The 20,820-nt window shown below is 43.6% G+C and overlaps 1 protein-coding gene across 1 annotated transcript in view; it reads right to left on the bottom strand.

Moving 5' to 3' along the window:
• RYR2 (ryanodine receptor 2) overlaps positions 1-20,820 on the bottom strand; it is a 543,213-nt gene that overhangs the window by 99,132 nt on the left and 423,261 nt on the right. The window contains exons 63-66 of the mRNA XM_032491926.1: positions 14,299-14,348; positions 5,748-5,808; positions 4,333-4,571; positions 2,804-2,885 (exon numbers count right to left, since the gene is read on the bottom strand). Coding sequence (XP_032347817.1) covers positions 2,804-2,885; positions 4,333-4,571; positions 5,748-5,808; positions 14,299-14,348 — 432 coding nt within the window. The remainder of the gene's footprint in view (positions 1-2,803; positions 2,886-4,332; positions 4,572-5,747; positions 5,809-14,298; positions 14,349-20,820) is intronic.

Raw genomic sequence — 20,820 nt, 5'->3', positions numbered from 1 at the left:
AACTAAAAATATGGAGACAGAATTGCAAAGTTTTTGGTACACAGTATAGGTTCAATAAATGTTTTAAAATAATGAGAAATAACTCAAGAACTTAGTAGCATAAAATGTTTCATGTATGATCCCAAAGAAGCTAATCTATTTCCTGACATTCAAATGGACTAGTCCTTTTACTTCATTAATAATTCATGTGAATTATTTAACAATTTACTTTAAAATACAAATTCAATTATGAATTCTCAGATTAACTTGGATCATTTGTGCTCGTATTCTGGAAATACTAATTTTTCTTTTAGATGACTTGTATTAAAATAACTTTTTTTAGTATAGTGTCATATTTTCCAAATCTTTTTACTCATCTTCAAATTTTTATTTTTATATTCTCTCTCACTTTATAATTGCAAAGTTAATTATATACATACATACATATATATATGTATGTATATACACACACACACACACACACACACATACACTTAGAAACTAACAGAATGATCCGAATCTTATCAAGAAAAATACCCCAGCAAGGCAGTAACAACAATAAACGGCAACTGCTGAGGTGGGAAAGAATCTGACTACCAGATACTCAGAAATGTTATAAAACACCAACAATTCAGGCTCCATGGTACTGTTCCAATTACTTAAAAATCAAGTAATAGAACAGAACAGAAATTCTAGACATATAACCTAGCAAATATATGTAGCATATGGTGAAGAGTTTATTTGAAATCAGTGAATAAAAGAAATATTTAATAAATTGTGACATCAGACATGGTGGGTGATTTAAAAAGTGAATTTGAATTCTACATAATCCCAGAGAGAAACGTGAAATTCAGACGCATGTCTAGTCTACGCCTGGCTTATCTTCGAGCCTTTTTCTGCTGAGCAGAGAAAGCTGAGTCTAAAGGACACGCTCCTGGCCGCCCCTCGTCACTCTCTGCATTGGGTTCTTACTCTCACAGGGACTCGCCTCTATTGTGTTCATCAGTTTGCCTGCTTGTTTTGTTTCTCCCACTTGACACAAGCTCTGTGAGAGCAGGGATCTATCTGTTCACTGTTATATGACGCTTAATAAATATTTACTGAATGAACAAAAGGATTAAAAAGTAAATCTAAACAACTGAAAGCATGGAAAACCTGGGAGAACAAATATTTGAATTTCTAGTTATTAATTAAGGGTGCAGTATAAACTTTTTAAAAAATTATGAAACTAAGGGGAAGAAACATATATGAAATAACTGGTAGATCTGATTACATAAAAACCCAAAATTCTCATGTCATAAACCACAATCTGCACATAATGTTTTATATATAAACACTATAAAGGAACAAAAATGCTAAAAGTCATAAAAACAGGAGAGATAAGCAAGGTTAATAGTTGACAAATATAATGGTTATTACTAATCAGTACAACAGCACTAATAGAAAAGTGGGCAAAAGATAGGAAAAAGCAGTTTATAAAATAAATACAAATGGCAAAGTAAGACACAAAAATCGCTAGTAACCGGTAATTAGGGAAATGCATTTGAAAATAAAAGTGGGATCTCATTTTTCACTATTAAATTTATAAATAGTAAAAAAGAATAATAATCAGAAATGAGAAACGTGAGGAAATGAGAATTCTCTTGTAAAACTCTGAAGTGCAAACTGAATCAATTTCGTATCAAAATCCTTTAATATATGCATACTCTTTAACCTAGGTTTCCAAATTCTCATAAAGGAAACAAAATAAAAATACACAGAAAACTATGAACATACATCTAGCATCCTTCATGTAAGTGAAAAAGAGAAAAGAGCCTATATGTGAAAAATAAAGGCACATTTCAATAAATCATAATACGTCCTTCAGATAAAATATTTTATAGTCATGAAAATCATAAGAAAACAGAGTTTAACCTAAAACACAGGTAAAACTTCAAAAATATTCAGAGTGAACCCAATTACCTTTTCCCATTAATCTGCTTTCCTATCCTTTTGCAACTGTCACTCTTAATTATTGCTTCTTTAGAAGTTTTAATATTTGGTAGACCACATGATTACCCTTTTATTACTCTTATTTCTCTCAAAATTTTATTGGCTAGTCTCATGCATTTATTCTTTTAAAGGAACTTTTGAATTATTTTTTCAAGTTCAATAAAAAGCAAATTTCTACTTGAAATTGTATTATAATTGAGATTAACCTGGGGGAGAATTTACACCTACGGAATGTTCTTCTCTCAGAACAACCTCCGACTCGCTTAGTTCACTGACCAGCCTCCCACCAGCGTGTCTTGTTATTTGTCCTAGCGTTTGAAAGCCCTCTTTCCCTTCTCCCTTCCACAGAAATCTTTGACTGAAGCTGCCAGTGATCTCCGTTGCCCAGGTCAAGGGGGGGCACTTTGCCCGACCTGACCTGTCCACACCGCCTCATCCTGCTAATCCTTCCCTCTGGACCTTGAGGACAGGACAGAAATTAAATGGGTCTTAACAGCTGCCTATATTCATGTTTATTTCGTATTTCTGATATATAACCAGAAACTGCACTAGCAGATTCCTTCATAAAATTCATTAACACTCTAAGGCTAAACTTTATGTTAATTATGGTCTTTACCATTATTGATTTACACCTTTTTTCATAATGCACTTGTTTTTATCATATCAGTTTAAATTTAACTTAAAGACTAATTACTCCCAAGGAACTCAATGTGTCAATCTGGTTGTTTTAGTTTATGACTAAGTAAAAAGTTATAAAGTGAAGACTCTTGAAATAAATAATCATAACACTTGAAATAACTATTAATATGAAGTCAAACTTTTAAAATCTTACCTTTCCACATAAATACTCTTGCTAGTTCCCAAAGCATACAAGCTAGTCAGAATTCTATAGCATGACACCTGCACATCTTCCACTAAGGAAAAAGAGAATCTCACTTAAAAAAAAAAATAAGCTTGTTATCAGTACATTGTCCTGAGAAAGTTTAGGCTAAAGACAAAATTCCAGATTAAAGGCACAATAACATTTTAATATTTGAAAAAAGCAATACAAGAACAAACATGCATAAAATAAAATTTTAAAACTTTTTCTCAAACAAAACTCTTTTCTTTCAGGAGCTGAAAGCATTCTAAAGAACTGTGCTCTGAGTATCAGACAGAATATTATCAGGAATGATTTATCATTTTTCTTCAGGTACAAGAATAAAGGATTTCTTCAAGAATAAAACTAAGACCAAAAACAGTTTTGACTCCTGCTCCAAAGGTACATAAAGACTGCCTTTTACTTTAAGTCTCTAATGAACAACAACGGTAATGCTGGAGAATGGGGTATGTCAATGATTTCTGAAACGACCTGAAATTCCAGGCGTAAGTGAAGTTTTTTAAAGCTGGAAAATCAAATAAACCTTATAGATGATCTTTGGTCCAATAAAATATGTTCAACAGGCAAAGGAACCTAAGAACTTTGGATTTCTAATTCAGCTGGGCCACCCCTCCCTGGAGGACACAGCATGATGTGAGTGGGGGAACCTCCCTCGTCCCCCACATTTGTCCCTACGTCCACGTGGGGCTGCGAGCAATGCTCCCACGGCTGAACCAAGGAGCGTCAGCACCAATGTCAGTGTTCTGCCGCTCGGGGTCGGGCCCCTCACTGAGTAACGCAGTGGTGCTCACACAGAGTGGCACTTGGCCCGGGAGACCTACAACACTGAGCGTGTGCGGGCCAGACGCACATGACTGCCCGGCACGGGCTCGTGTCCTCTCCTGCGTTCATACCAGCAGTAGCGCAGGAGACCAGGTCCTGCCGGTTTTCCCAGCTACCCTGGGCATCCTGCCAACATTCTTAATAGCTACAGAATCCCAGCCCCAAACAGCTGATTGAGACCCCCATGAAAACAGACAGAACCCTGCAAACACAGGATGTCCGAGCCATCCCAGGAGATCAGTTACTGAGACACAGATTTTGTCTCGAGTGTCTCTTCATACTTATCAGTGGGGTTGCTTGTGGAAACAATCTGCATCGACTCAGAAATGACCTGAAATCACTTAACGCTGCAGGTCGTATGGTGACACTGCATTAGAAAATGTCCATGGAAAGAGCCACCACAGAAATAGTAAAATCTGGAACTCGTATTTCAACAATGTGGAGGTGGCTGTCCATAACCACTACCTCCTGGTCCCTTCTGAGCCCACGTGACTCAGTAACTCAAATGCCTGTAACTCAAATGTCACCCTATGAAGTTCTGCAAAAACAAATAAAAAGCACATGAAGGTAAAAGCAGTGCCTGAGCAACCTAGATGCGCTGTTACAATTTCCGACTCTACTATTTAGATAATGAAACTCTGAGTAAAAGGTTTACATACATATCAGATCTTCTCCGAACTGATGCTGGCCAATATGCTCAAATAAGGACGACAGCATTGGCAGCAGCGCCACCGTGGTATAATTGATAATCTGAGTAACGCCTTTGGGCTGGTTTCGGGTGTGGGTGAACTGGCCCTGCTTGAGGTTCTCCATTGTCTTCTCCAGATCCTCGGCGGCGCTGTCCAGGAAAGCCCGCAGCGCGCTCTTGACAGTCTCCAGGCCAGTCTTCATCACGGTCCTAGGACGCAAATACCGAAGGGAGGACGCGGGCCTTGGCGGGGGGCAAGCAACATACAAACGAACCCGGCTTCTACACGACGTTTATTCGTCCACGACCGTATTCAGTCAACCAGATTTTTAAAACCCACTTTCTAATAAATTTTTCCTGTGTACTTGAGCTTACAGCAACATAACTGCAAACGCGTACCCTTTCCTAAACGCCTTCCCAGTCCATGTAATTAGGACCTCGGAGCAAAAGGCAGACCTGATGCTTTATGTGTTCCACCCGTGGTCTTAAATTCTGAGACTATTTTACAACTAACGAAACACAGCTCCTGAGCCAGTTTAGCTAATCCCAAATCCAACAAAACCAGAATGCTTTCTGAGGTAACGGGTGGGAAAGAAACATTTAGTGTCGGCTAAACCAAGTCACCAAATGACAGATGTTTTTCAATGTAAGGGCAGCAATCAAGTCTTTTCTATACAAGCCTCTGGAGACTGAGCCTGTGCAGAGGTGATGCGCTAAAGCCGCTACTTCTGGCAGAAAATGGAGGAGTGTAATAGCATCCCCTTTCTTCATTTATCATATAAAACACCTCAAATGAAATTTTAAACACAAAAATCAATCATCGAGAGCACCATGGAATATTCTCTGTAGAAGACTTTCAGGAACCTTTACTTATAGTAACTGAGTTACATGTGTGGCTTAAAGGCTGAAACAACTTTGCTAACCAAATGGGGTTCGCGTGTGGCTTTCCGGCCATGCTGGCGGCAGAGCAGGAAGCGCCCAGACCTGGAAACTGGTCTACCTCCACATCTACTGTGGGACCTCACACTGCTCTTTTCTCATCTGGAAACTCAGAACACAACCCTCGTGTCTCCTGTAAAGCTAAACGTTGTTCCCGACGCGGAGCACGACCACGCCTGGACGCGGACCTCTAGAGGTGGAGCTCCTCGTTTTTATTCCACACAGTATTGTCCCAATTCAACCCTCAATTACAGAACTTACTTGAAATTTAAATAACAATCTACAAATGACCATAAAAATAATAAAATGTTATTGTACTACTAATTTACAAAAAACTTTTTGTCTACACCAACATCTTTAATTCCAAAGAATAAAATCAAAGCACTCTTAATATTCCTATACATCATTATTACACTCACTGATTTAAATAAAAATACAGTCATTTACCTTGCATCCAAAGTCTGACCCAAAATATGAAGACAGTTGACAATTGATGTTGCATCATTTCCTAAAGAGGAAACGAAACGCTGTATAAATTGTCTTGAGAATTTCTCAACGTTTTTTTCTATTAATATTTGTGTTCCAAAAATTAGCCAATAACACAACTCAATAATGATAACTCAATTTAAAAGTTTTTTGATAATCAGGTTTGAAATCATGCAGTTTCTCTGCTTAAAAGTGGTTATGCGAATGTAAGTAGGAAAGCAGTAAAGCACGTCTCATCGAACAGCTGACACGCCCAACAAGCACTCGCAGCGCTGCACCAGGCTTGGGGGTTCCGGCTGGGCTCTTCAGGTGTGTCCCCCTCCCCGCTACCAGCTCTCCCTCTACCAGCTCGTCTGAGTTTTAAGTCATACTGCACGACAACTTGTCAGGTCAGTGACAGCCTTCACGAAACGAGGTGGGCTGTAAATCTAGTAAATGTGATTCCACTGATTACCCCAAGCAGGTCTGCTTCCTTATTGCATCAACTGCACTGGGATGAATTAATCTGCCTGAATTCAACTGCACTGAAATGAGCTAATCTGCCTGAATGTCGTTGCTCTTTGGTGGAAAAGAAGCACCAAACTGTTGTGTAAAAAGCATCAGAGGCTGAAGAAGCTAAATGTTACCTTTTTGAGGTATTTGAAACGGGGGTGACTCTTCTTAAAAATAAAACGAAGTTCAGTCATTTCGATTGGCACAGTTTATCATGAAGTACAGAAATGGGATTATATAACGAACACACATATTTTACTTTGCGATAAGGATACAGAAAATAAAACAAAACATGACTCTGAGGAAACAGAGTGACTGGACCACTCACAATGGTCTGACACCCTGACTGTCTCATCCCATACGTCCTGTGCGTTTCAGACACAGCCACTGCCTGAGTCCTTAGCTTAACAACCAGGATTTGCACGTCAGTTTTTAAAACACTTGAGCATGTTGTGTTCTTTACACACAAAAGTACCCTAAAGTGAATGAATTAAGTACACAGGGAAACGAATGACTGCCGTAGAACGTGGGCACACCAGTTCAGTGATGCGATGCAGGAAAGAAGAACATGAAGGCATTCCTTGTCGAGACTCTGAGTTCTCTCAGCACATGTCCCTTAATCTTGCTGCTTTAAATTTCAGAACCTCTGGTAACAATGAAGAGGAAGCCAGGTGAAATTTATGTCCCTGTCTACTGGCTGGTGGGAGTGCAAGGGCTTCTCCTGTAGCCTTTAGGAGTATTACTCATATGCTCATTCACTCAATACACACGTGTTAAACACCAGGCACTCTTAAGCTCCCAGAGTTCTCAGGGTACTTGCATTTTAATAGGGGATACAGACAATGAGCTATTAAGCAAAACAGAAATCAATATGTCACATAACATCAGGTCAAAGTAAAAATATACACAGCAAGGGAGAGGGATGAGAGCAACTGGACAGAACAGTAGGGTGAGTGGTCACGAGGCCCCCCCCCCCAAGAAGGTGACATCTGGGCAGAGACCCGAGGAAGCGTACGCGCAAACCGCGTGTACATCTGGGAGAAGGGCCCAGGCGGTGGAAACAGCACGCGCAAAGGCTCTGGGGCAGAAAATGCACCTGCCGTTCCAGGCAAGGACGGCTAGATGGCTGACGTGGGTAGGTTCGGGGGAAAGGAGGAGGGTGTGAGGTGGAGAGGATGGGAACCAGCTTCTAGAGCCTTGCAGCCAGAGCAAGTGCTTTGGATTTTTTTTCTTTCTTTCTTTCTTTTTTTTTTTTTTTTGAGTGCAGCAGGAGGACATTCTTAGGTTTTGAACAGGATGTGCACTTACTTATATTTTAAAAGGAGTAATTCCAATGTGCCCAATTCTGGAAGGGCGAGAGTGGAAGCTAGTGCAGGAGTCTAGAACGAATGGATGGATTGTGGTGAATTTGGGTTAGGATGTTAGCAGTGAAGAAATTAAGAATATATGTTAAGTTTTTGCTTATGGGTTGCAAGTTGGTGGGAGGGAGAGGAGACTAGGATAACTCTGTGACCGCTTGGGTGAGGAGCCGTGGGTGAGCAGGTAGGGGAATGTTGGTAGATTTAATGATGTGGAGAGAGCCCAGGGGGGGTCCAGAACGTGGAAGGAGGGGAGGCTGGGTCTTGTGCTTTCAACAGGCTAAGTGTGGTGGGCCTATTAATTCAGGCAGGGACGTGGCATAGACAACTGAGAAAAATCTAGAGTGCAGAGAAGAGATCTGAGTTAGAGCTACAAATGTGGGCTTTGTAAGCATACGGATAATTTAAAAATCACGGACCTGAATGAAATTAGCTAGCATGAGCATAAACACAGAGGCAGAAAGGTCCCAGAGTCTCCACTGTGTGGAGGTAGAACAGTTGAGGAGGATGCAGCACAGACAATGAAAGAGGAAAGGCCCAGGAGGAACAGGGGACACAGGAGTGCAAACGAGTCTCATGAAACCTGAGTTCAGCACCTAATCAGAGAGACTGGCTCCACACTCCTCCAAAAACTCACAGTGCCACTGTCCCTTCATATGGATGACCGGCGCTTGTACTTTGTACTGGGCCTACGCAGGCCTCTTCCCAAAGGAGGCGGGTGGTTTAAACTTCCATTTGTAGGAGCTCGTGAGGTGCAGCCCGGCACCCCGGAGAGTGCCTGGTACAAGCAGGCGCTCAGGGAAGTGTGCGTGGCTGACGGCGGGAGGTGAGTGAGACCAAGAGGAAGGGGCATCGGTGGCCAGACACGTTCTGTGGGTCAGATGAAAACGTGTCCGGTGCGTGTGAGACTTCTGTGAAGGCTCACGGCACACACCCATGAGCTCATTCATCTGCACACCTCGGCACACCCCAGGTCAGGTACAGGACAGCTCCAAATGGAGGCACCTCACTGTAAAAATGGTGCGAAAGGACCCTAAGGGGTGCAGAGAAAGTATTAACTGAATCCTCAGCATTCTCATGTGTAGGCCAAGCAAAAGCACCAGTGTTCTTGGCACGTGTAAAAGCCTGAACTGATGGCTAGTCTTGAAGAGACACAGCACGCAGTGAGGGAAAACCAGCATAGGACTATGAACACAGCCCTTCTCGAGGCCAGCCACAGCACACAACCGAAACACCAGTCCCCTGTCAGCGAGAGCAGGAAGGCCTGTCAGAGGGCAGAGAGATGGTAAAATTTTACAGTGATGACTGTATTTCCATGTTCTTTACTATATGTAACTTCTTAACTGCTCTGAGTAGCATAAAAACCAAAAGTTTGATACTTTCAACTTGGTTTTTTCAAGATTCAAGCTACTTCCTCTAAATGCTTAAGGAGTGCCTATTTAAGACCTGTGTGTTTGCATCAGTGTGTGTGTGCAAACATAAAAGGTACAGGATGAAAATCAGGTACAGCTCACACCTGAATCTAACAACACACAGCAAGCACTGGGTTTTTAAAACCATCGTTACCAACTCTCATACAATAGCACAACTCTCTAAATAACAACAACAAATCATACTCACCTTGGAGAAAAATAAGCATTTTAGCAAGACCTACTGCTTCATTTAAACACATGCTAACACTTGTCTCGTCCAACGTTCTGCAGCGAACACTGGAGCGGTCCGCACGAACGGTGTGGACCTGCTGAGCTCCGGGGACACTGAGGTCACCAAAAGGAACACGGACACTACATTCCTTGTGCTGCCAAAAGCTTGCTGTATTCCCCACGTTCCTACAAGTCTGTCACCAAATGTGGACATTCTCCAGTAAGTCTGGGGAGTCTCTGGACAATTAACCATCTTGCTAATTAACATTAACAACTCACCAGAAAACAGGAAGGTAGAAAAGGCCTTTAAATGATGGCTAGTTTGTGCCAGCCTCCTCCAATAGTTTCCTTAAACTGAAAGCATCACTGTTGGTAGAGTTTACGGATCTTTCTGTTTGAAGAGTCATTAATTATGTGTCACTTCCTTTTCAATGGAAGTGCCCTAAGTGTCTTCATGGACTGCTTAAGGAATTTTAAAAAAGTGATTCTCAAAATTGTAAGACAAGTGGATACTACATTTTTCTTGAATGTAAGAAAATCCCAAATTGACAGCTTATCTCACTGTAGGAAACATCTGCTGACTTATCTATCTTTTCTTAAAGGTAGGACCTGGTTGGTTGATTCATTCAGTCATCAGATATTTACAGAACAGCACTGTGTGTGCGCCAGACTTCTTGCTAGGTGCTGAGGATAACAAAATAATCTGCCCAAGAGCTGAGAGTTGTGTGCCAGAGAGAGACGTTACCAGGTGACCTGACCAGAGAGGTGAAGGACAGGTACGCAGAGCTATGAGGACGTATCACAGTAGTAGGAAAGAGTGTCCCCAGGGAGGTCAGGGATGGACTTCCCAAGACAGCAGCAATCCAGGCTGAAATCTGAAGGATGAGTAGTGAGCTCCATGCTGGGCGTGCAGGACGGGGGTGGGGGGCGGGTCTGGGATCCCGTTCCATGCAGCCATTGCAGCACGTGCAAAGACAAGAAGGAACAGGACACACTCAAGAAGCAGAGAGGCCATTTAAGCTGAGGTGTAATGAGGAAACGGGAGCATGCTGGGAAATGAGGATGCGTGGTACGTAGTGGGAGGCGATGGGACACCAGCGGGCCAGGTGAAGGGTCCTCACGTTTGCTCTACAGAAGGGGGAGGTCACTGGACACACAGGAGCCACGCGGTGATGGGGTGGGGGGATGGCCCTGGAGCACAGCCGAGAGGGGAGAAGGGTTAGTGCGTTCGTTCTCGGAGGAGGGCAGGTGGGAGACACCCGGGCATCAGCCTGCGGTGGTGGCGGTGAAGAGGGAGAGAAAGCTTCGTTTTTTCATCCTCACAGCCTAAGAGGATGCCTCACACACAGCAAACACAGATGTTTATTGACTGAGGGCCTAACCTGAATGTCATTACGGCAGGAGATTCATTCACACATGTGAAAATACAGCCCTGAAGAGGTCTTGACACACATGCACCTGTGCTATTCCTGCTGGAGCTCTGGTTACCAGATTCTCCTTCCTCTAAAAGTGACAAAGTCTTAAGTAAGCTGTAATAGTAGGACTTAAGTATTCTCTGATTGCCTTAAAATTAGAATTTCCATCTAGCAAAGGCAGGGGAAGTGGTGGAATTAAAAGCAGTATTTTGTCGCTCACAATGTGTCCCTGAAAAAGGTATGTCCTTCTCCTTCGTCAACCTGCCTGGGTCATCCAGTCCTAACTGACCTGCCAAAATACAGGCATGCACCGACTTGCGATCACCAGCAAACATTTCAGAATTCAGTGGGACGTTTACATATAACACAGACGCTATCTTCCTTACTATTTTTTCCCATAAAATGTTTTAATAGAGACACCAGAACTACTGTTCTCTAAGGAATGTGGCTCCTTCCTCATTTAAAAAAACCCACCTTTTTCCAATATAAAATGAAGCGATTTAAACAAACACCTTAAAAGGAATTCATGACGCATAAAAACATAATTAATCTCTTTAGTTCTTAGTGTGCTTCAATGTATAGAAAATAAAGTAGATAAAAGATAAATACAAATATAGAAGTCCACGTTTTGGGAATCCTTGCTTTACAGATTGGAAAAAATCTTGGAACTCGAGATGAGGTTTGGACATTCAACTGCAATCTGACAGCCACCTTGGAATAAACATTCCATTGCTGGTCGTCAGCTCACCACAATTACTGCCCCCAGGACAAGAATTCTGCCCGCCCCCCCCCCCCCCCCCCCCGTTGACTTCACTGCTCCTCCTGTCTGCGACCCCACCCTCCTGACATGCGGAAGGTCAGTGGGTCTCTTCCCGTATCTGTTACTTTCGCTCACCAACACGAAGCCCAAGTATTTCTTTGTTAACCTCAACCTTCACTTCTGTCTTAATTTATTCTTAGGTTAGGTCATGAGCAATTTTTTGAACTAAGTACAGGAAAAACATGTAATCATCAGTTAACTGTCTGCCAGAATATAGAAAAAAAATATAACGTAAAAGTAGGACGAAAGAGAAAATGAGAGATTAATATGCCTGTCTACAAAAGACCGCGGTATGCATGCTGTCAGGCCCCGCTAGGAACACCCAGCGGCAGCACTGGACCCTCAGAAGGGACGTGCTTGGACGGTACCACTCCTGCTTCCGTCTGGGAATGCTACATCATGAAGGCTTCACTGTGGTCGTGCTTTAAACAGCCAAGCCCCCTAGTGCAGTCGGTATGTCATCTGACTTATCTAAATAACAGCTTGCAAACAAGACCAGGAATACCTCAGATTTGAAAGCTGTGCGGTTACAGCTTACATAGCACTTCAGCATTCATCACCTCCCATGAGACTCGACACATGCAACAGATCTCTAAAGTTAGTAGTTACTTTAACCTATTTTAAAATTTTTTAAAAGGTTCAGAGAAGTTAAGTCCTTGTCCAAGTCATTCAGCTGGTTTAGTTACAGATCTAGGACTTACAAGTGGGCTTTTTCTGATCCAGGGCATCATGTGAACGTCTAAAGCCCAGTTATAACCGTAACATGTGAAGTTTACATGTTTAAGACTTAAATATGCTAATGCTCTGATGAATCTGTATTACAGTATGTTCGATTAATAAAGAATTCTTAAAGTTTTACAGGCAAATGCCAAAGCAAATTTGAAACAATAATAAGACACCAGAATAGAAAGAATGCATTAAAATACGCTTTTGAGACAAAGACACATAGTAGCTCTCCAATAAATTCCTGTTAAAAACAAAAATAATAGTATTTAAAGGCAAAGGGATTTAATATGCAGTGCCTAAGTGAAATATCAGAGTCACAGAGAGATGGAAAGAATGTTAAAACCCAGTTCTCCTCTGACCGGTATGACAAGTTATACTATGCATTTATCTTCAATTACTGAACCCTTAATATCGTCGGAGGGGAAAAAAGGAGATTAAACCCCAGGCAGGATGAATACAGGGTGATGGAAGTCTACGTTAGTAGCAGTAGGTCAGTGTGCACACAGTTCCTCTGCAGAGGGTCATACACTGCAAATGGCACAAGGCAGGCTCCTGGGATGCTGAAAATGTTCTGTCTTGACCTGAGAAAATGGGCACATGCATGTAAAAATTCATCAAGCCATGTCATCCAGCTGTCCTTAAGATCTGTGTACTTTGCTCAATATACAGAATATTTCAAAATTAAAAAAATGAAATTATAGTTAGATACATAACATAGGGAACTGATGAAGTTACAGTATGTAAGCTAGAGACACACAACAGAGTATTATTCTGGGGTCTCCAACAGAGCCAGATACAAGCAGACAGCACTCTCTGAAGACAAACAACGAATTTTTGAACCCACTGTCCTTATGAGAAGGTTAAAAAGTACATGAAAGTTCTGTCCAAACAGTTTTCATAGAAATTTTCCTATTTTGAAGAGAAGTCGAACAAGAACCAGTCAACTGGAAATCATCCTGAAGATAATTTCCACATGAAGTTAGGAAAACTGAAACAGTAATGCAAAAATTCAGGCAATTTATGGGAAACATACCTTAATATGTAATCATATATTAGAAACCAAATACAGCATTAAATAATCATACCCAGAAACTATCATTTCTCAAAAAAATGTAATGTTGTAAAGAACTTAAAAGCTACTTGCACACGTACACGTACGTGCACATACGCACACTGTGCACATCAACCTGTTCCTCAGTTTGTCCCTTGTGGCTTTCACAGAAGCAACTTAATCCTTAGTTTTTCCTGTGAGTGGATTAGAATTTACAGCATCTCTATCAATACACTGAATGTTTTCTTACTGAAGTCACCCCAACACTGTCTCAGAACCTACAGAGCACTGCGCTAAAATGTGCCTTGGCAGTTTATTAACGCTGATGCAGGAATGTGTAAAACAGAAATTCTGCCAATTGCTCTAAAGTCTTAATGCCCCAGAGCAAGGAGGGTCTGTGGAGAGTGCGTGACCGCCCCGGATGGCCGTTTGAAAGCAGGTGTTTGGGAACATGGACTTGAGCTACACAAATTCTCAGAAATGAACAAAAGCTGGCTTCGGGGTGAACGGTGCTGGAAAAGCCGCTTTTGCCCAACCCAGGCCTCCCTGTCTACCCTGAGGCTCCAGTGTCTGGTGCATAGGCGACATCAGGTCTGCAGTCAGGAGCACTAAAAAGAAGTGAGTGCAGTTAGAACCTGTTGATGTGTGACAGCTCATCATTCAGTCTCTCAGAAACAGCCACTCCAAACTCCAGGGCCCCGTTCTGCTCCTCCCCTCGGAAATAAAATATGGCGGAAGATGCCACGTTCATTCATTTGCTCTTTAATGACATAACCTTTTGATTTTCAAGTGTGCTTTGGATTAGTGTATAAAGTTACAGTCTTCAATTTCACCACAGATAATGCTACTTGCAGACAACCCTGAGGACCTTATCCTGGCCCATAACGACCATGCATGCAGCCGTGCAAACGTGCATCCATGCAACATCGCAGCACACAACACGGTGCAAAAATGGCAAAGAAAACCAAGTGATGGCCATGCTAGTATTTGTTCAAGGGGCTCCTTACCAAACAGTGAAATCCTATGCCTGACAAGAACTCCAAGTTTGCAGAATAGGCTGAAGACAAAAGAAAAACAAAAGAGAAAAGGGAAAAGGGGAAGGGAAGGTAGAAAAGACAGGGAGAAATTAAATTAAAACAAAATAAAACAAAAAAAAAAAAAAAGAAGAAAGAAAAAAGAAAAATAAACAGCTGATACATGAGCCGGAAAAAGCAACATGATGTCACGCAGAAAGAATCAATTCTCTGAGCAGAAGGTGGAGTAAAGGTATTAAAGAAAGTCTCTGAGTGCATATCTTTAACAAACATGGTTAAAAAAGCACATATTATAAGTAAAGAAACCAAAAAAAATCAAAAGCAAAGCTAATTAATATAAAAGCAACCTATATGAACCCCACAAGAATATAACTACTAGAAAACCATAAGAAAAAATTCAGTTTTATCTGCCCCAAAGCACCACTGAAGTTCTAGAATTCCCTTTTTGTTGTTGTTATGGGCAGCACTTTACAACAGAAGTGTAGTGCTTTGGGCATAAAGTGTTACTTTTAAGGTTTCATATGTCTTATCATTTGAACTGACCTTGACCACACTGTTTCACATATACCAGAGCATGCAGTGAATCTGAACACCACGAACTAGAGACAGAATTTAAACAACTGATAGTGATGACTCAGAGAAACCCTTACAGGTGGGGTATGAAAGGGCTTCTCGCGCTAATGCAGGAGCTGACGACCAGCGAGTTCCTGGGTCTTGGCGCCCTTCCTGGCGGTCACCAGCGGGCTACTTCCAGTATGGTGCCCAGTACGGTGCCCAGCGTCCCGCATCAGCAGGAGGGCACCAGGCGGGCACTGCTGCTCATGGCAGGACCCAGAGCCTGGGCGCCACCTGCTGCTGTCCTGTCCTGTCCGTCCCCAGGCCTGTCTGGCAGGTTCCTTGTCGGGCCCTATTTTCAGGAACACATGCCCCTCACTTCCTGCTCCAGTCCCTTCTACACTGCCCCTGCCGGTCCAGCTTAGGACATGTTTCTTCTGAGAAGCCTTTTCTAACTCCTGGTGCTCCTTCAGCGCTCCCAACCCAAGCTGAGAAAAGCCCCTCCCAGCCAGGCCCATGACAGGCAACCTCCCACGTCACCACTGACACCAGGCCCACAGCTACCCACACTCTTCCTAACACTTGGAGTGCACAGGACTCCAGTCAGAGCTCCCCCAAGTGCTAAATAACCCTGACAACCCACTTGTGTAGCAGCGCCCACGCTCAGCTCGGTTTTCCCACCGTGACGACAGCCACGTCCCGATGGCCCCACCCTCCCCTGCAAAGCTCACCGAGTCCCAGCAGTGGGCAGGTGTACACTCAGGACCGGGGACACGGGCTGGGCCTGTGGGAAAAAACTGACGGCAACTGCTCGCAGTAGCACAGGAGCAAGGAGACAGTGACATCTGTGATGCTGACCGCTCTTACAGTGAGCTCTGGCCATTACCTCTCACTTCAGTAACAGTGGGAGATAATCTATGGATGAAAATCAGTCATATAGGGCATTGCATGGCTTCTCCAAGAAAACATTCATCAGCAAGTGCTTAAGTGAATTCCAGGTCTTGGGAAATCTCTTATCACTGCTATTTTTTTTTTAAAAAAAAACAATAATCTATTCGAGTAGATGTTAGACATCAGATTAGACATTAGCCTCCGAGCTGCATATTTATCTTTCTGCTATCATTTAAACACTCAAAGACAATGAAACAAGCCAGGTTCTCCAGGGGCCCTCATCCACCGAGCTGCACGCACGTTAACTCAGCAAGGCCCTGTCTCCATCCACAGGGAGTCAGCCCATCTTGGAGCTGTGCCCTCTGGAGTCCTGGGCTCCTGTCTGTTTGAAGCAGCATCTTTTACTTCTGACTAATTGGCACCCTTCACCATCCAGGGTGCAACATTCTGAGATGATGCTGAATTTGTAATACTGGGATTATGTTTTAACCCAGTTAATCTAGACCTAGGATGTTCTGTGATGATAGAAAACGGAACTGCTCTGTGTCCCATTTTGTTGGATCACATTTATGTCTGAGAATCTGTCAGAGGAAATGACTTCTTACAACACCTAGCTGTTCCTAATTAGCAGCAGACGTGCCACCAGAGAGAAATGCAGACACACAGAAAGCTAGGTCCTCTCAGAAGAAACTGTGTCTCCCTCCTGCGCCATCTCCTTTCAGCTGCAGTTTCTGTACAGACTAGAAGGTTTGGTTATTATCAGCCTTGGTGCACAGTTTCTCTAAAAGTATCTTCCAGAACCCCATCATCCCTTCCTCTCTCCCTTCATGACTAACATGAAGAATTCATAACACATCTTCAGTTTCCTCAGCGCCTCCTTGCCTTGTGGGCTTGCCTTCCACCTCACTGCTCTGCTGAAACGCTCTCCCAAGTCCTCAAGACCCTCTGGACCCCACAGCTAATCACTGCTTTGCCAGCCTCCGTCCTGGAGAGCTCTCTACCACACTTGGCATCACTAACTACTTAAATCTGTGAAGCTGAAGCCCTGGATTCTGTTTCACAGTAATCTTTCCCCTTCCTCTCCAATTAACGTTCTCTAAATTCTTCAAAGATCCACTTCTGAAAGCCCTCCAAAAGTAGTAAGATTCTCCGAGTTTTGGTTCCCAGAAAGCTTTTTGCTTCCCTCGGCTTCTCCGTTGGCTCCATCTGCTTTCAGAGCTCTGAGCCTTAGACGGGCACAGGTCATCCCCAAATGTGCCATTTCTTGCCCTGATCTCTCCACCAACACCAAACACCTGCTTCCCACTGCCTGCTGGAGCTCTCCAGCTGAACGACCTGTCAGTTCTTACACTCCCATAAATACCTCTCGAGCCAAATGTAACCTCTTCTTCTCAAAGCGAGTCCTTTCGAAGTTTCCTGGCTTTGCCAGTGACACCAGCACTGTTTCAGCCACTCAGCACTGAAGCGTCAGCACGGGCTTGGCTGCCTCCTTCCTGTCTGGACAGGGCTCACCGCCCAGTTGAGCTGACTCCCCCGCGCTTCTCGCGCCCAGCCCCTCCGCGCGGGCACCTGCACTGCGCTCCCAGCACTTGTCCGCTCCCCCCACACTCATCGCAGTGCGGCATATGGTCAGTCTACACAGATGTGTCCCCTCAGCTGTCCGTCCAAGTCCACCAAAGTCAGGAACCGTGCTGCCGCGTGTGTGTTTACCCGCAGACCTGGGACAGCGCCTTGCACACGGCAGGCTCTCAGGACTTGAGCTGAACAAACCCCTGGGCAGCGCCCCCGAGGCAGTGCGTGGGTGACAGCAGCCGCACCGCATGTGGCCTCCGCGCCCTCCGACCCCCATCACCCATTCCTGCTGCCAGCCCGGCCCCCTCTTCTGTCTAAAGAGCTTCCATGGTGTCTTAGAGCTAATGAATTAAGTTGAAACAAACTTTTAAAAAGTAAGATGGAAAAAGATATTAAGACACTGTATTCTGGCAGTCACTATCAATCAGTGTTCCACGGTGAGCCCACAGAACCCGGGTTTCCCCTGAATCACCGGCTTCTACGCTTTACGCTGTTACTGACATCAGACAAGATCCGCCTTTCTTAATCTCTGACCTACACAGTCCTTAAGCTCCACTCTGCATGTCCCGACTCCTGTGACTCCCTGGCCCGTCCATACCCACCCGAGGTGGCCTTGCTTTACTGCGAATCACACAGCACTTGCCGGTTCTTTGCTGTTGGAACAGTATTCTCATAGACTGCGCCCTGCCGGGTACACTCCTGAGTGCGGAGACCCCCCGCACTCTTCTTTGTAGACACGAGCGCACTGACTTTAAGCACAGTGAATGCTCGAAACATAATTCCTGGTGCCCGAGAGAATCTAAACAACTAACAGGAGCAGCCTGGTTCTGCTGGTGGAGAAGTTAGCTCAGACCCACGACGGCTGCTACACACACGTAAAATACCACCGGTAACTGCTCACCACAGCGCTCAGCATGGGTACGGAGGTACGCTCGTCTGCTCAAGGCAGCAGGGCCAGTTTGGGTGGGCTTTTTAAAATTACCTATTTTACCCTATTTTTTACCTATTTTACTCACTGAAGTTATATTTAACTAAAAGTGCTAAGAAATCAGGGATTTATAAATTTCAGTGATTCCATATCAACATACCAAACAAATATTGGTTGTTCTGAAACACATTTTTTGGATTATAAAAGCAAGATTTTTGTTATTTAAAAAATTTGCGAAACACGTAAAATAGTAATACAAAATCTGTAATGCACTACCCAAAGGAAATGACTATTAAGTTTATTCCTTACCAGTATTTTTCTATACATACTAATTTAGGGTTTTTAAAAAATCCAGATTGATGCCATTTGAACATGTATTTTATTTCTTACATGATCATTTTCCTAAGATATTATGTATTTGTAGCCATCATTATTTTAATGACTGAACAACATGTACTGTAATTTATTTATCATCACCTTACTCATTTTATAAGTCCTGAATTTTTCTGAGGTTAAATTCTCCCTATGTTTGGCATTAAATTACTGTAAAGAAATGAGTTACTTCTGTTATTAGGCGTCTAATTCCCGTGTGCTGAAATTTTAATGGCATATCTTCCTTTTTTGAAAGTGCTCGTGGGAGAAGTAAAATTTACCAACCCCTTTCCAAGAGGTAAAAAAAACACTGAAGATGAAATCATTAAAAATGGGGGCAATGCTATCGGAGGGTGGAGAAGGCCCCAGACCACAGGCGGAGGCTAGCACAGAGTGGTGCCGGCTGACTCGCTCTGGGAGGGATACAGCTGGTAAGGGAAATTAGCTACATCTGCGGTTAGTTACTAGTTCTGAGGGTGAGCCTGAACGCTGAACGGTGACAACAAAGCACAACGGGAGGAGGGGGAGGAGCAGAATTGGCAGAGTTTTATTTGCATTTTTTCCTACATCCTGTACTTTCTCTTGATTTATGTAATTGTCATTCAATTGACAACACTCACTAGGAGCAAAGTTTCTGTTACAGAAGGCTAACCGGAGCCAGGGAAGACTCGGAGATGCTGCAGGCTCCCAAAGGTCTGACGGCAGCTTGGTGCCGTGGCACTGTCAGGCTACCGTGTGCGCTCCCAGGCCAGCCCACAGGGGCCACTGGGCAGCCACGTGGGTGAGTGCGCGTGTGGGACAAGAAGGGACGTGTGCTCTCTCCCCTGGGGAGAAGGAAAGAAGGCCTAGCCGAAGTGGGGAGGGGGAGGGGGTCTGCACCTTGGAAAGTAGCTCCTCCTTCCCTTTCCTTCTGGGAACGGAGTTTGTGGAAACAAAGTACGTCACTGCGATGGATTCTCTGGTATTTTTAACTATAATCAATTTTATCAGCTTCACAGGATGATGCTTATTTGAAGAAGCTTGGAAACATTTTTAACGCAGCTGCAGTCCTACATCACATGACTGGCTACTTACTGGCTGGTAAAAGAGTAAATCTCAGCAGAGATAAGCTGCACATCCTGTCCCCAGTGAACGTGGGGTCTTACTTTCCCTGTGGTCACAGACTGTCGGTCTCCTCTCCCCTGTCCAGCAGGTTGATCCTGCACCGCCCCTCCGCATATCATTAAAGTCAAGTCCATGCTATGAACCTAAAACGCGCTAAAAAAGGCCTTAAGAAAAAAAAAGTTTTGTTCTCCAGGCGAGAGACTGCTGATGACAGCTCAGGCCTGGTCAAGACCTTGACTGCAGCCTTAAAGAGGACCTGGTCAAACTGTGCCCAGGGTCCAGACCTACACACACTGTGAGATAATAAATGTAGGTCCTTTAAAGACACTGAACTTGTGGTAGTATTGTTAAATAGCAACAGATAACTAAAAAAAAGAAGAAAAAGGTAAGGTCATAGGAGAGCCTGCATTCTGCTTTATGACAGGGCATCACTGTTACAGAAACTCCTTTCAGATCCAGTCTAAAAGCTCGGTGTGAACTCCTGCCCAGTGCAACCCCAGAAGCGGACTTTCTCAGTCATTGATCCTCACGTACACGACGTTCTGGCAGAATTCTGAGGACTTAGGCTTGATAACCCCAGCACAATCACAGCTAAATCTCTAAAACACACTTGGGTTTAAACAGAAATGAGAAGGCGTCGGTAGGTTGCTGGCTTGAGTGGCGTGACGGGAGCCTCCAGAAGGCACGTAAGTTTACCGCATTTCATTCCAAGATTAGTCTTTTTTTTAAAGATTACAATTATAATTTCTGTAAATGAGATTTTGCCCTCCAGAAAAATACATGCTGGCAAAAATACCAGATTTGAATAAATTTTAAAGAGGCCAATTCTAAAAGCATCATTTATCAAACATACTAATACAGTGATGCATCTCCAGCCTCCACTTACGGATCCTGGATTGGGTGTCTTATTCCTTCTGTCCAGCATTACATTTAGCAGTCAAATTTAAGAAAACACAACACCTAGAACATGTATTTACTTGCCCAAACCGTCCTCCCCTAGTGTTTGACTCCACGGGGCCAGGGGCCGGGAGTAGGCTGCACCTACTCCAGGATCCTGAGATGCTCCTTCTCAA

The sequence above is a fragment of the Camelus ferus genome, chromosome 11 (assembly GCF_009834535.1).
Source record: "Camelus ferus isolate YT-003-E chromosome 11, BCGSAC_Cfer_1.0, whole genome shotgun sequence".
Classification (NCBI taxonomy): Eukaryota; Metazoa; Chordata; class Mammalia; order Artiodactyla; family Camelidae; genus Camelus; species Camelus ferus.
This window is presented reverse-complemented; position numbering and strand designations above follow the sequence as displayed.